At 36.9% G+C, this 17,350-nt stretch overlaps 1 protein-coding gene across 3 annotated transcripts in view; it reads right to left on the bottom strand.

Annotated features, from left to right (window-relative positions):
- Positions 1-17,350, bottom strand: part of LOC114271615 (serine carboxypeptidase-like 7) — a 57,315-nt gene that overhangs the window by 14,561 nt on the left and 25,404 nt on the right. For 2 of the 3 annotated variants that reach the window (XM_082893936.1, XM_082893935.1), the window contains exons 6-9: positions 3,203-3,240; positions 2,234-2,332; positions 1,806-1,892; positions 1,542-1,694 (exon numbers count right to left, since the gene is read on the bottom strand). In XM_082893936.1, the coding sequence (XP_082750062.1) occupies positions 1,542-1,694; positions 1,806-1,892; positions 2,234-2,332; positions 3,203-3,240 (377 nt within the window). The remainder of the gene's footprint in view (positions 1-1,541; positions 1,695-1,805; positions 1,893-2,233; positions 2,333-3,202; positions 3,241-17,350) is intronic. The other variant, XM_082893937.1, reaches the window with a different exon arrangement.

Genomic DNA, 17,350 nt, shown 5'->3' with positions numbered 1-17,350 from the left:
AGTGTTGTTAATAACACAGATGCATACCCAAACAGATTCAAGACAGGTTTATATCAGCTCAACATCCTACCACCTGAACCCTTCCAATTTCAAGACAAAACAGATTTATACACAGCAACATAATGCAACCCAAGGATCAGAACACAGATGCAACCCAATGGCAATCAGACCAGAATCAGACCATCAACAAAAACACAGATTCAACACATGTTGCAACCCAACATAATAACACAGATTCAACATAATGCAACCCAACATAGTAACACAGATGTATACCAGCGGCAGAATCAGACCAAGGCTCAGATACAGACCAGTGGCGAAATCAGACCATAATCAGACCAGCAGCAAAAAACAAAAACAGCCAATACTACACACAGAGGCAGATTTGCTTCAGGTTATAAATGACATCGTGCACCGAATAATTAAAGCCCTTTAAAGATGTGGCTACCCACAAAGCTACTCTAGCCTTTATTAGCTCTTCCAGAGCATTCCACTCCAGCTGTACCTTGTTAAATAAACAGTCATTTCTACTTCTCCACACTGACCACAAAACTGCTACCGGAATTAGTTTCCAGACAGCTAGCATCTTCTTCTTCATTCTTATACCTGCCCACGACAAAAGAAGTCCCTCTACTGTTCCAGGACTAACCCATTTGTAATTCCACCAGTTCACTAAATTGGCCCACAATTTCCAGATAAAAGGGCAGTGGAGAAAAACATGGTTAACAAGTTGTGGGCCACATAGGTCTCTCACATCTGTGCACTAGATAATTTTTTTTTTTTTTTTTTTTTTTTTTTTTTTTTAAGTTCTTCAAATTGACCTAATTTGTTACATGGGAATCCCCCACTAAGATATTTGGCATCCAATTGTAAAAGCCTGAATTTTTTTTAAAATTTTTTATCTTTAGTGATTTTTTTTATTTGTGTTATAATTTTTTATTTTTCCAATTTCCCTAGTGTAGAAGAATCTAAAACATAAAAAAATAAAACAAAATTCAAAAAAAAGTTCAGTTAAGATAAAAAAAATAAAATAAAGTCAAAAAAGCTAATTGCTTTTACTCTTTTTTTTTTTTTAAATGTCTTTAGTGGACTCTTTTTTTTTTCAAATTTATTTATTTACTTTTTTAGTTTGTCTAGGCAAGTAATAATAGTTAAAGTTTTTTGATTTTTTTAATTCATTAAAGACGAGAAAAGGTCGAAAAAAAAAAAAAAAAAAAAAAGGGGTCGGCAAAAAGCCAATCCCAAACGACCCGGCTCCTTTGATACAAAATGTGTAAAATTGATAGCTAAACTTCTAATTTTTTAAAGTCATAATACAAAAAGTATTTAAATATAATGTTTAAGTCTATTAATTTGGCATTGGTATAAAATTTTAAATTAAGATAGCTTATGAAAACCTGATTGAAAATTGAAATTTGATCCATTGGTTTTTCTTAATGTTATAGCATATTACTGACAATTTTTTTCATTTCTTTAAAATGATATATACCATGCTAAGTCTATATTGGGAGCAAATTATTGGAAAAATTAGGAGGGCTTACACGACTAAAATCACAGGGCGATAGTTGATGAACGAGAAGCTTTATGTATTTCTCATTGACAAATCTCCGTTCACTAAACAATTCTTGTGGTTTTGGAGAATCAAATCCACAATATGGTTCCAAAATTTGATCCTTGTGAAGTCCATCAATACACTACAAATGCAAACAATGAATCTTCATAAGTTTTGTATCTAAGTAAGGCACAAAATGAGGCACTGGAAAGGTTTGTATAACAGAATAAAACATATATATCAGTTTATTAACCTGAGAGTAAGCTTGATAATCTTGCAAACACCGTGCATTGCTAGGATGTATATTGGAATACTCTCCTTGACAACTTCTCTGCAATGACTGAAAGGAAAAGGTTGCTTTTAGGAGGTCATGGATTCAAATATTGTCCCTCTCATTATCTCTGTCATTGGGCACTCAATCTATTTTGTCAATTTTTCTGTACATACGAAATGAGGTCACACGTGATGAGGGGAAGCCCATTTTTAACCATATAAGTTTTGGAGAAAATATTATTATGTTCTCTAAGCTATCACTAAAAAATCAATTCAACCCATGATATTTCCTCAAGTTTTTCGGACAATTGTGATTTGTTATCATGGCTAATGAAATAATGTTATACATGATATTTGAGTGGATTTTGGAAAGAGATGGAAGGGATTTAGTTCAAAGTAGTAAAGCACCTCGTAGAGTTCATCTGAAATAAGTCCCATTCCATGAGCAAATGGTATTCTATAATTGTCATCATCAAGATTTGTTAATGGGTTGCCAAGTAAGTATCCCTGAAACAATTTCAGAACCACAACAAACACTTTGTAACTTAGTAGAGCATTAAAGAAAACACTTCAAATGGTAAATTGTAACAATGGTCTCTCTAATTTTGAATAAAATTTTATTTTGGTCTTCGTAGTTTTAATTTGAACAATTTAGTCCTTACACTTCAATTTTGTTGCAATGTGTTCTTTCCGTCATGCGTTGCTAATATTTTGAACGGGAAAAAAAGTACGTACAAAACTTGAGGGATCAAAGTAGAATTCAAAACTGCTACTAACCGAGGGTGCCTCTGCAGTGTTGCTGTTCTGGTTCTGTTTTTGGAGGTTTGGGAAGGCTATTGATTTGTTGCAATGGTGGAGGTTTGCTATTTCTGGAGTGTTGTTGTTCTATGTGTTCATCAATCTACTAACTGCTACTATTAGTTTGTCTACTACCAGTTTGTTTGTCTGTTTGATGCTTTCATTTCTTCTTCTGCTTTCTTATGTTGGTGCCTCACCAACTGACACTTGGAGCTTCTTCTTAGCTTCAAGCTCCTCTTTATTGATGTAATATTTCATACTTTATATGTTTCATCAATAAATATTTTGTTTAGCCGATCAAAAAAAAGTAGAATTCAAAACTAACTATAGGTACTACTAATGTAACGAATGTATTACACTAGTGGTCCTTGTATGTTTTAAATGTCACTTTATTTCTCTCTAGTTTTACACATAGTCTTTTTCAGTTCCAAATTCTAATGATAAGTGACGGAAGGATCACATTACATCAAAATTGAAAGTGTAGGGGCTAAATTATTCATATTGAAACAACGGAAACTAAAGTGACACTTTACTTAAACGGGATTAGTAGTGTAATTTACCCTACAAAGAGCTACAAACCTTGAGATTGATAAGCGGTTTAATGCCAACTTCATTTCCTGTATTGCAACATAGTTAGTACATTTGAAATAGGAGCAAACACAGTTTTCATTCACATTTGCATTATTGTCCTCCCAAGCAAATGATTTTTTTGAAAAAATGTTACATTTGATTCATCCATCCCTGGTTAAAATTGCAACCAAGTCCTATTTTCAACTTTAAAGTGCTTGTTGTTTGTTTATTTATTTATTTGTAACAAGTTTAACATATATTTATTTTACATGGAATCAAATACAGGTGTCTAGTCGAGATATGTGTTTAAGGGTCCAATTCATCTGATCACACATCCAAGGACATTGCTAGTAGACTTAAAAAAGTCATGTTAGAGGTAATTGGTGAATCACAATTAGCGAATCACAATTAGCATTCCTAGAAGGCAGAAACATAACTGATAGGGTATTGATTCCAAATGAAATTATGGATGGGTGTAAAAAAAATAAACAAGAAAAGAGGGTTGCTATTCAAAATTGACTTTGAGAAGAAGGCTTATAACTCTATCAACTGGGAATTCCTATTCTCAATGCTATCTAACTTTGACTTTGGCTTTGGCTCAAAATGGCTCTCTTGGATGAAAGAATGTCTCTCTTCAGCTAGAATCTCAATACTTGTAAATGGTTCACCAACTAAGGAGTTTAGTCCTCAAAAAGGCCTCAGATAAGGGGATCCATTATCTCTTTTCTTATTCAACTTGGCTACAGAAGGTCTGAATATATTACTTGTGAGAGCTAAGGAGTTAGGGCTGTTGAAAGGAGTAGTTTTTGGTGATAAGGAAGTGGTATTTTCTCACTTACAACTTGCAGATGACTCATTATTGTTCTGTGGTGCTGAGTGGTCAGAAGTGTTTAATTTAAAGAGGATCTTAAAGTGTTTTGAAGTTGCATCACGGCTTAAGATCAACTATCATAAAAGTTTGGTCCGTGGGTTTAGTATTTCTGACTCTGTGCTTAATGAGTGTGCATCCATGTTAAACTGCAAAACCCAGAAAGTACCATTGAAGTACCTTGGGTTGCCATTGGGTGCTAGTCCAAGTAGAAAATTGATTTGGAAACTTGTCATTGAGAAGCTTAAGCTTAGGCTTGCTGGTTGGACGAGGAGACTCCTTTCCATTGCAAGCAGACTAACTCTGGTTAAATTAGTGTTATCTAGTCTGCCAATGTACTACCTCTCACTATTCAAGATGCTAGAAGGGATAACAAGAGAAATTGATAAATTATAAGCCTCATTCTTATGGGGTGGCTTTGAGTTAAAGAGGAAAATTCATGTAGTGAAATGGGAAGAGGTAACTAAAAGTATTAAGCAAGGGGAGCTGCGTGTTAGAAATCAAAGATATGAATGTTTGTCTATTAATTAAGTGGTGGTGGAGGTTCACCAATGAGGAATCAACTCTGTGGAAGAAGGTGATTTGCAGCAAATACAAATTTGATGGTGGGAAATGGCTACCAAATCTACACTCAAGCAACAGATTCTCTAAGATTTGGGGAGATATTTTGATAGCAGCAAATGAAAGGGTCAGCTTACTATAATTTTATGTCAGTAATCTCTATATTAGAGTGAGAAATGGTTGTAGAGTGAGTTTCTGGCATGAAGGAGTTAGTCTTAAAGAGTTATTCCCTAGATTCTTTAGGTTGTCTAATGATAAGGATGGGTAATTAAGGGCCTATGTTGTTAAAAAAGGAAACTCTGAGAATTGGGTTTTCAGTTTTAGGAGGGCCTTATTCCAAAGGGAAAATGAGGAGCTTCACACACTTAATCAGCTTATCAGAGTAGCCCCTATTTTGAACATGAATGCTAAGGATAAATCAGTTTGGCTAGCAACCAAAACAGGGCAATCTTTTGTCTCAACTCTTTATAATCACACTAATTTAGTTTATGGTGAGTATAAGAGTTCTAGCAGATTAGTGTGGATCAAGTACCTTCCCTCCTAAAGTACAATTTTTTAGGTGGCTTGCATGGAAACACAAGGTTAAAACTTCCGTATTCCTATAAAGAATTGGAGTGCTGGATGACGGTGTAACTACTTTGTGTATATTTTGCAAAGTTGACCAAGAATCAGTAGAGCATGTGCTTATCTTATGCCCTATGGTTTGGAGAGTTTGGACAAGTCTTCTGAAATGGTGGGGAGCTTAATGGGGGGTGCCTAGAACAGTGGAAAGGCTATTGCAGTGGTGGGTAGGAAATAGATTTACGAAAGCTGAGAGGAGAATTTGGAATGCCATACCTCTGGTGGCTCTTTGGTCCATCTAGAAACACATGAACGAGTGCCTCTTTGATGACATCCAACCACTGATGAAGGAGCTATAGGAAGCTATAATTATTAGGCTTGCAATCCGGCTGAAATCCACAACCAGGGACTTCCACTACTCCATCAATGATTTTATGTACATTATTGTGCATATTAGATTTTGTATTGGTGGAAGGGTGTAATGTTGCATTGTTTTGGCTGTATTAAGGTGTTTTGAGTTGGAAACTCTCTAACTCTCTCTGGGGCTTTGGAAATGCATATGATTAATCTTACTTTGGGTATCCCTAGTTGGGATGCTTAGTTTTGACAATGATGCAACTTCTTTCCTAGCTATGTGTACCTTTTTTGATCTAATAATTTTTTTTCTTATTGCTGCTCAAAAAAAAAAAAAAAAAAAAGGACATGGGGACATGACAAATATTCTTATTTGTTAATTTACCTCTTTAATGTTTCAAAGTAAAATAATGGGAATTGGGGTTAATTTGCTATAAGGTAGGACAATGGTGACTGGTTTCGAGTTTTTTTGGGTTATCTGAACCATTCATATTATAAGGTTTGTCAAATATATTATTTATGAAAAAAAATCAGGTTAATCAGATATTTGTAGTCCCATAACAAGACCACATTTTTTTTGTAAAAAAAAAAAAAAAAAAAAAAAAAAAAAAAAACAAACGGCTAGCTTGATTTTGATAACATTTTTAAAAACAATTAGAATCCAATCATAAGGTTACGGATATCCGATTAACCTAATTTTTGACATGGATATATGTTTCGACAAACCTTATAATATGAACTAGGGATGTAAGAAAAACAGAAAAAAAAAAAAAAAAAAACCAGACCGATTGAACTATATCAAATCGGCTATATTTGATCTTTTTTTTAAACAAGAATCGGTCTGTGCGGTTTTTAAGTTTGATTTTTTTTAAAAAAAAAAATTCGGTTCAGTATCAGTTCGAGCACCTTGTACGCCAAAATAAATCAAAACTGACCATTTCAACATATATTGTATTTATAATATATATATATATATATAATCTAATAATATAATGATATTAATAAGTATAATAAATTATTGACCTTATCATCTTTATAACTTAAGGTTGTAAACTCTTATTATATATAATCTTAATTTTAACTCATTATCCTTGAAATCTTAATATTTTTTAACTTATTTTTATTTTTATTTTTGTTAATCTAAGAATTAAAAAGTATTTATTAGATGGATGGATGGAATATGTTTGAAATTGTGGACAAATAACTAATTTAATGTTTTTATATAGATTAGTGATTATATTTAAAAGTGGCTCAAGTTTGAAAGGTCCTAGACTGATTAAACCACACTGAACTGAAATGTTTCAATTGGTTCAGTTCGGTGTGGTTTGATGGAAAAAACGGTTTGTATTGGTGTTCAAAATAATAAAACCGACATTATTGATTCAGTAATATTTTTCTACAAATACCGACCATACCGAACCAATTACATCTCTAATATGAATGTTCGTATTATCAAAATAAGCTCATAATAATATCCCACGAAAGCTCACAACAATAACACTGGGTCTAAAATAATTTCAGAGACATATCTCATTGTCTTATGCACATATTCAAGTGTCGAGTATTTAACATGTTACTTTATATGTTTAAACAATGAAAACATATATGTAAGTGTTTTTATCGAAAATGACCACCCTATCAGATGATACCATGTGGCATTGGTTATTCAAATTGAGAGGGTAATTTGTGAACAAATTGGGCCGAGCTAGGAAAAGTCTTCTTTGGAAGTTAGGCCGCGCAATGGGTTAAGATAAGAGCTGGTGCAGCTCGGTCTTGGGCTGAAAAGACACTAGGCTGGTCAGAGATGGGTTGCTAAGGCCTAGACCTAGCTATCTGAAGGTAGTCCTTTATCGGACCGAGATGTTGTCAATAGAGAGGGTCGAGCTATGTGTAGCTCGGCAAGGTGCCATTTGGTAGATCAGTTTCCGTTCACATGGCCCGAATGGCAAGGAACAGAGATAAGGTAGCTCGGTCAGGAATGTATATCCAAGCATAAGGGTGTGGCCATCTCACTTGGCTTGCAATGATGAGGGTGTTCTAAGGATAAGCATTATCCTTGGGCATGAGACTCTTAGGAGGACTCTGCTAAGAAGAGTTAGAGTCATATTGGGATTGTGTCAACTATCTCACTTTTGTTGGTAGCGAATAAGGTGTTATCAAGATAGGCATTATCCTTGGAAGTGTGATTCCTAGGACTCTGCTAAGGAGAATTGGAGTCATACTTGGATTGTGCTGGGCGGAATCTATAAAAGCTCATGACAGGACCTATGCACAGGTATGGTAATTCTTACTCTCAAATACACAGAGCTTACTGTCTATTGCCTACTTGTTGACTTAGGCATCGGAGGGGTTTCTGGCACACACCCGCCAGCTAGCTCACATGTGTTTTCAGGTAGCAAAGGGACAACATTTGGAGGAGTGCAAACTTGATCAACAAGATTATATGAGAAGATTATTCTGTACTCGTACAATTGACACCGTTTGTGGGAAACTATCACAGAGAATAAACCTTTTGATTAAGTTTTCCTTCAACTGATTTCAATGGCGCACAATGAAGACTTGCCTCAGTTTGTTATCGATGGACATACTTTAGAAGGGGACAGAAGGCGAGACGATTTACTTTTTGTCCCGCCCATGGTAGACTTGGACCACCAGTGACGAAACCCACGGAGGGAGGCGAGAAAAATGGGGTTGAAGTCCTTGTCACTCTCACACTCCCAAGGATAAAAGAATATACGGCCTCTAGGCCTCGTTAGTCTAGGTCTAAGAGAATGAGGACTGAAAGGTCTTACACGGAGGGAAGCAATTATTGACCTTCTCATACGCATCAAACCACTTCTCAGCACACCAAGTTGCCTAGGTCGGCAGACCAACGGACCGTGCTAGAAGAAAGGGCTCGAAGGAGAGAGGACACCTAGGCACACGACCCCCAAAGGATCTCTACTCTGTAGTGACTAGCTCCTAGGACACACGGAAGTGTCAAGGTTGGATGCCAATGCCACACCTTGCTTACGACCCAGTAGACAAAGCGTTAGCAAGGTTGCAAAGTTCGCCGTTCGATCCAGCGATAAAGAACACACCATTACCCTTGGGCTTCAACCAGCCTAAGTTCACAACCTATGAGGGAAAGTCAGACCCTTACATACACTTTCGCCACTTTCACCAAGTTATGGCCATACATCGACGGAACGATGCTCTAATGTGTATTTTGTTTCCATCAAGCTTAGGTGACCTGGGTTTGACTTGGTTTGAGAGGCTGCCAAAAGGTAGCATCGTCTCATGGGCATAATTGGCGAAGGCATTTGTCACCAGGTTCAAGACAAACACCAAAACTCCAATTGAGATAGACCACCTGCTCACCACTAACATAGGCGAGAAAGAAACATTGAAGGCTTACAACAACAGGTATTGGGAGACCTTCAACCAAATAGGTGATTGCCCCACCAACTTAGCTATCGCACAGTATAAGCGGAGTTTGCCTGTGGGTCATAAGTTGAGGGATTCAATGACAATGACGCCGCCCCTCACTGTGGAAGCCTTGATGGAGAGAGTGCACTAATACATCCGGGTAGAGGAAGATAGGGTGCCAAGGTAGAGTCCAGCACAACGGTGTAGACACCCCATTTTTGACCGTCCTCAAGACTTGGACGTCACCGTTTGAACACTCGGTGATCATCCATATTTATGTTCGTCTTGAGTTCCCGGAGGTCTCGGCCACGCGCCCTGCCTCAGGATCTCTCGACTCAACTGTTTTGTGATTGGTTTTGCACCAAACACTCGTGTTTTACCTTTGAGGGGTAGGGAATGGCTTGTTGGCCATGCCCACACATCACCGGCCATGGCTTGAGGCCACCGGCTGGGTTTTGTTGCCATCGGCCAAATATTTGGTCGGCCGACACTCTAGATGGTCGACCGGCCATCTATTTTGGTCAAATTGCATTTTTGGCTGGCCGACCACTGTTCATCTGCTTTTGCAGATATTTTTATGCCAGCTGTGCCAGCTGGCATGCACTTTGCTCCCCTCCATACACATGTATGCAGGGATCTCCCTCTTGACTAGCTTGTTTGGAAAGCTTTACAAGAGGGATTGTCTATAAGAGGGAGCCTCTTCTCCCTCCATTAGGATTACAAAAAATTTTTAGAGCTTTGAGTTTTAGGGTTAGGGTTTGTTTATACTCTATCTCTATATCTCTTCCTCTCTTGAGTGTTTTGTGTGTGCTTAGTCTTAGTTTTGCACACAAACACCTACCATTGCACCATACCTTAGTTGCTGAGGCATAAGGGGCTTGTTCTTGGAGATTTTGGACTGGTTTGAACCTAAGGAAGCTGTTGGTCTTCCATTTTTTAAGAGGGTCTACAAGGGTAACAATCTTACCCTTTTTTTTCCATTTTTGCATAGCTTTTTCACCTATCTTGCAACTATTTTTAGACTTTGTGTATAACATATAAAAGTCTTGTTTTTGCCTGCTCTAAATAGTTGTTTAAGAGTGTTTTGAGCTTTGGGGTTGTTTGACCCCTCTTAGGGCTTGTTTGGCCCCATTTTGTGCCATTTTGGTTGAGCTCCGGGACCACCTTGTTTAGGCCTCCTCACCACTGAAATCTTGAGGGATTTCAGTGGTGAGCATAGTGTCTTGAGGTCCTAAGAAGGAGAGGGCCTCCCCCTCTCCTTGTTGTCCTTGGAAAGTGCCATTTTAGCCTCTTGAGTGAGCATCTTATTTAGGTTCATGTTGGTCATATCTTAGCTGCTATTTAGTATTATTTTGCCATGCTATAGCACTGTTTTATGTTGGTTTAGGCACACCATGCTTGTTTAGCATACATGTCTTGTAATGCCATCATTTGCCTTAACATGTACTTAGTATGTAGATTACCATGCTTGCTTATTTTGGCCAAGCTTTGTGAAGCTTTTAGGCTTGTTTTGCCATGCTTAAGGTCTGATGTAGGTTGTCTTAGCCATGCTTGCTACGCTTTGTTTAGCCTCTTTGCATTCTTGGCTTGTAAGCCTCAAGTGTATGAACCATGAGCATGCATTACTTGCATTATTCCAGTGGTTTGGAACCATTTAACATGTCATTTCAGTCCTCATGACATGCTTGTATGCTTGCATTTGATGCCCCTTTAATGTGTTAAAAGGTTATTGTCTTATGCCCTTTGTTTAGGCCCTTGTGCATGCTTGCATGTTTAAGCCATTTAGATGCCATCTAGATGTGTTATTGGCTTTGTCTTAATATGCTAAAACTCTTATTTTGGTTGCTTAATTCATGCTATGTTCGATTTTGCTAAGTGTAGTTCAATACACCTTTGGCTTGCCTTGAATTTTGGCTTTGCTTGCATGCCTTGTTTGTCTTGTCTAGTTGGTTTAGCACCTTTCATGACTTGATTTTCAGAGCTTATAATTCATGCCATTTGTCCATGTTTTCATCCTCTTAAGTGTGCTTGAGAGTTGCTCTTCGATGCCTAAGTGTTGGTCCTTGTGTGCATGCATGCTTGCATGTTATTTGGTCCTCATTCTCTTAGCAATTGGCCACTGTTTTGGGCTTAGTATAGAGCTGCCCAAATCAGTTTAAGTCCATTATTTGCATGTTGTTGCATGCTCACCTTATGTGTTGTTACATACTTGTGTGTTGTTACATGTTTAAGTTGTTTAACATGTTTGCTCCATGTGTTGTTGCATGCTTGAACATCCACATTGCATCTTGCACACTTGTTGGTTTGCATTGCCTCATGCCTTGCATGTTTGCTTGCATAGGTTGTATGCCTAGTATGCATTGTGCATTGCATGCCCATGTTGCATACGTAGTTAACATGCCTAGGTTGCATTGCATTGGCATGCATGCTTTACCTCTTGAATTGAGTATGATAGAGGTTGAGCCTCACTTGTTTGTTTGATGTGCATCTTATTTGAAATCAAAGTGCATACTTGGTTTCTTGGGCCATCACACATTGAAATACGCGATTGATGGTCTGAGAATTGAGAGCCATGTCCCTTTGAGTCACAAACATGATAAGGGATGTGTTGGTGCACACATTTGCTTGAAATGCATTGCCATGCCTTGTTTTGCCCTCTGTTGCTGTCAAAACAGGTTCTGCAGGAAGTTTTGGCCGGTCGGCTATGCACAGTGCCGACCGACCAACAATTTGTGGCCGATATCTCCATAGGTGGTCGATGACCATTCCCCATGGCCGGTGACCATTCCTCATGGCCAGTGGTGTTCCACAGAACTCAGAGAAGCAACCTTGGAGTTTGTGCAATTTTCAGAGGTGCCAAACAGTAAAAACAGAGGCAACTTGTGCATGGCAGTGGACTTCCGAACGGAACCAAGCATGCATTGCATTGGGCCCTCTTCTGAGGCTGTTTACTGTTTTATTAGATTAGTTAATTTTCTTAACTAGTTTGATTTGTCTATAATAATTAATTAGCTTGTAGGTTAATTAATTGTATTATTCTTTTGGTCCCTCCGAGCGAGGGCGAATTTGTAATAAGTGTGGGTGCGTGTGTGCATGTTTTCCAGCCCCCACTTCTTTCTCCCTTTTACTTACCTGCTTTGATGGTTAGTATTAGGGCATATTTAATTTAGCATACCGTATGCTATGCATGCGTGCATCATTCATCAGTATCGCATGCACCGGGCTCGGCGCATCATGCTAACTGCATAAGTATTTCAAATCTAACTTGAATACGTGCATCAAATGGTTGCATTTTACATGCCATCCTAGGATTAGCCGAGCCTATCCTAATTGCATTCTGTATGCATTGCATTAGGCACTTAACATGGACTTGGATCATACATTGACTACTAACAAGTTCTTTGTTTTGGCTTGGAGTACACTGTAAGTATTTTGTGCTTTAGCATCTCGCACGAGTGTGAATGTTAACATGATAGCATGCTTACCATGTGGCTAGATGCATATGTGATATGAACTGCCTGAATGCCTGTGGGTGAAGGTTGGATTGCTTGAGTTGGAACAACTCATCAAAATCCGTGTTTTAGCCTACTCGCGAGTGGCAAATTTCAAAATATTTTCCAAACAAATGGATATGCGATGCTTTGTTCCAAATTAGACGATCTACTCTATACTTGTTTTGCTGTGCGCATCACATAGTAATTCTAGCTAATTAACCGGCATAAGAACACATAACATTTTCAAAATTGGATATCACGGTTAGTAGAGGCCGATCTTCGGATCGGGCGAGAGGGGGTGCTCATAGCTGACCTTCCCCAATCGTACCCAAGTTCCCAAGCCGAGGCAACTTTGGTAATGACGGACACGTGGCCTTAGGCAAACGAGTTAGGGTTTCCTAAATTTCCCCATTAAAAAATATTTAGGTGGCGACTTTGTATCTGGCAAAGCAGTCCATATTTGGCACTTCTTTTCTAAAAATCTATTTTCTCAAAACGATTTGCCGGATTTGGACTCTTTGGTTCAGACTAAGAACCGTGACACAAAAGGGAGTCCGAACTGTGGTGGCATAAAGCCCGAGGGCGCGTCCACAAATAGCGATGTCGGACAAAAAGCCTTTGGCAGAAGTTAACACGGTCGACAAGAAGGACTGACCGTTCAAAAATCTTTGTCCAACTAGGAGCAAAATGGGTTGGCAAGTTTGACTAACTCTTTTTAACAAATTTTTTTGCACTCTTTGCCCAACTTGAGGGAAATAAAGGTTGGCAAATTTAATCAATAAAATTTTTGCACTCTTTGCCTAATTGGGGCAATAAATGTTGGCATGTTTGACCAATAAAATTTTTGCACTTTTTGACCGAGATGCTTATCTCGGCCAATGAAGGTTATTAGCAGGTTTGACCAACAAACTTTTTGCATTCTTTGCCCAACTGGGGGCAATGAAGGTTGACAGGTTTGACTAACAAAATTTTTATACTTTTTTCCTAACTGGAGGCAGTGAAGGTTGGTAAGTTTGACCAACAAAATTTTTGCACTATTTTACCGAGATGCTTATCTCGGCCAATGAAGGCTAGCAGGTTTGACCAACAAAATTTTTGTACTATTTGACCGAGATACTTATCTCGGCCGATAAAAGTTGGCAGGTTTGACGAACAAAAATTATGAACTCTTAGACTGAGATGGTTATCTCGGCCAAAGAAGGTTGGCAGGGTTAGTGTAAAATGGGTTAGTCTGCTTGGCGAGACACAAAAAGAACGCATCCTCATATGATTGCGAACTCGAAGGATTTATACATTGAAAAAAAAAGGCGACGCTGTTTAAATTTTTGGGAGGTGCATGAAGGCTGTAATAGGAGAACAGGGCTAATGGGGGCACGTCACGTATCCTAGGAATGACGTCGTGTTAGACATACAAGATTAGTGAAAGGACGTACTGAGCAACTGACAAGACTTATTGGAGCCGAACGAGATGTGAAACTGAACAACTTTTCTAGCTTGACAGAGTTGGGCGTTCTTAGCTCGGTTGGAGGAAAATAATCCCAATCATGCTATGCAGATAGAATTAAGGGGCAATTGAGAGGATAATTTGTGAACAAATTGGGCCGAACTAAGAAAAGTCTTCTTTGGAAGTTGGGCCACACAATGGACCGAGATAAGAGCTGGTGTAGCTCAATCTTGCGCTAAGAAAACACTAGGCTAGTTAGAGATGGGTTGTTAGGGCCTGGACCTAGCTATCTAAAGGTTGTCTGTTATCAGACCGAGATGTTGTCAATAGAGAGGGTCGAGCTATGTGTAGCTCAGTAGGGTGCCATTCGATAGATCGGCTTCCGGTCACATGGCTAGAATGGCATGAGACCAAGATAAGGCAGCTCGGTCAGGAATGTATATCCGAGCAAAAGGGTGTAGCCATCTCAGTTGGCTTGTAGTGATGAGGGTGTTCTAAGGATAAGCATTATCCTTGGGCATGAGACTCCTAGGAGGACTCTACTAAGGAGAGTTAAAGTCCTACTGGGAATTTGTCAACCATCTCACTTGGTGGGTAGTACGTAAGGTGTTATCAGGATAGGCATTATCCTTGGGAGTGTGATTCCTAGGAGGACTCTATTAAGGAAAGTTGGAGTCTCACTATGATTGTGCCAGGTGGAATCACTCATGACATGACCTATGTACAACTATGACAATTCTTACTCTCAAATACACAGAGCTTATTTCTATACTTGCTAACTTAAGCATCAAAGGGGTTTCTGGCACACATCTGCCGGCTAACTCACGTGTGTTTTTAGGTAGTAAAGAGATGATGTTTGGATGAGTGCAAACTTGATCAAAAGGATTATACGAGAAGATTATTCTGTGAGAATGGTAATTTTGGTGAATTGGTAGATTTGTAAAGTTTTATAAAGTTATTTTTGGGGAGTAACATTCAGATCAGAAGGTGATATGTCGCATGGGTAACCCACGAGAGTGAAAATGCTGGATAATTTTATTAGGTGTACTTATCAAATAATGGAATAATGATGGTTTCCTATTAATATGTTGAGATATTACCTCGTTGCAAATGGTGTACATTTTTCAAGGAGACGTCTACTAACCATTGTTCTTATTAACCATCATGGAACTACAATCTTGGGATATGGATCGGAGACATGGGTATGTCGCACCCATTCATTTAAATTCGAGGCACACTACTACTTGATCTAATGACCAGAAGGAAAAAGGACAACCACCCTCAATTGTTGAGGGATACATCAGAGATATTTGGGCAACATGGCTGTTGAGGGACACTTGGCACTCTAGACCACTATCCAAAAGCAGTTGAGGGATATACTTGGAGGTATATAAAGGCCATTTCAAGATGGGAAAAACCCCAATTAATCATCCAATCAATTCAGTAAATACTTAGCAGTTATCTCTCAAGACTAGTGTCTTTTTAACTTTAGAGAACCAACAACTTCATTAGCTTACTGCATTTGTCATTTCCATTTCCAAAGTAAGCTTAGTTTGTCCCAATTATTATACTTCAAACTTATTAGCTTACTGTATTTTTCATTTTCATTTCCATTTCCATTTCCAATTCCAAAGTTAGCTTAGTTTGTCCCAATTATCATACTTCAAACTTCAAGCGCCTAGGAGATTCCAAGGCCTTGTTTGGTTTGATTTTGGGAAATTTTTTTTGAAAATATACTCTATAAACACTTTTTTAAAAGTAATCAAACCAAACAGATTTTAAAAAAATTCTCAAAAATGTGTTTGGTTATCCAATTTCCAGGATTACTTTTGAAACATGTTTGCAAAAAAGGCAAACCAAATAAATTTTTGTACTTTTATCTCAAAAACTACTCTACAAAAAGGCAAACTAAATAAGTTTTTGTACTTTTTTATCTCAAAAACTACTCTACAAAAAAACCAAAGTTATTTTAGAGAGAATATTTTAAAAAAGACAAACCAAACAAGTTACCAAAGAAGTTTTTGTATTTTTTATCTCAAAACTTACTCTACAAAAAAAATCAAAGTTATTTTTATAAAGAATATTTAAAAAAAAAACCAACCAAATAAATTTTTGTACTTTTTTTATCTCAAAAACTAATCTACAAAGACAAACCAAACACACCTAAGTCTCCTTCATTGAGGTACAAACAAAGGAGATTCAAAATCTTCTTTATTGAGGTAAAAACAAAGACAAATATTATTTTGCCCCTTAAATTTTTATGCATTTTTTAATTTGATTCTCAGACTTTAATTAATATCAATTTTACACTCAAACTTTTAAAATTTTGATCAATTTGACCCCTAACACTATATTTCGTCTATAATTGGACGGATTGCGCTGACGTGGTACCAAAATTCATTTGGAATTTCATTTTATCTCCCAAACTATACCTTAAAAATCAATTTGCCCTCAAAACATAAAAAAAATTAAATTTAAATATTTAATATATAATTTTTTTATCTCAATAATGAAAAAATTAAATTTTAAATAATATATACTTTGCAATATATATATATATATAAATCCTCATTTAAAATTATCTTGAGACTATTAAGTATGGGTATTTCAACAAATATGTCGTACCCGTACCTGGCACTTACCGAATTTTGAAAATTTTTCGAACTGAATTTTGAAATTACTATTAGTTAATCAATTCTATTGAAATTAATTTGGATTTACAATTGCGCACGTACACACACATAGAGTAGCAAAAAAATTTTCGACTCAATAAGTTTCTCCATAATCAACTTGAGATTATTTGAGACTTATGAAGCACAGGAATGGGTATGAGTACTGGTGTTGGTACGATACAGGTACGACTTAATACGTTTGTAAAAAATATTTATTTTTAATTTAAAATAATACAAAAATTGATTAAATGGTTTAATTTGTTAAATCTAACATACAATTGACATTTAATGCCAAAAGTAAATGTATAAGATTAATCAAAATTAAATATTATTATATTAAATAACTTACAAATCATAACTTAATTTTAAAACCATACTAAGTACAAAATTAAAAAAGAAAAAAGTCTAGTAAAAGATATTTTATCTTTGTAATAGAAGAAAATATTGTTTCGACTGATGTAAGGCACGACTTGGGTATATAATAGATATGTATGGGTACACCAGAAATTAAGAAGAAAAAATTTGAGTACGTTTATGTGTACCAGGTACGTATGCATAAATACCATATGTTGGTAAATATCCGGTATGGGTACGACATGTTTGTCGAATTATCCATACTTCATAACCTTAAGATAATTCTAAACAAGGATTTTTGTATTTTTTATTATTTTTTTTGCAAAGTATATATTATTTAAAATTTAATTTTTTCATTATTGAGATAAAATTTTATTTATTAAATATTTAATTTTTTTTTATATTTGGGGGCAAATTAATTTTTAAGGTATAGTTTGGAGG

Source organism: Camellia sinensis, chromosome 11 (assembly GCF_055761805.1).
Source record: "Camellia sinensis isolate YWXY chromosome 11, ASM5576180v1, whole genome shotgun sequence".
NCBI classification, from domain to species: domain Eukaryota; kingdom Viridiplantae; phylum Streptophyta; class Magnoliopsida; order Ericales; family Theaceae; genus Camellia; species Camellia sinensis.
This window is presented reverse-complemented; position numbering and strand designations above follow the sequence as displayed.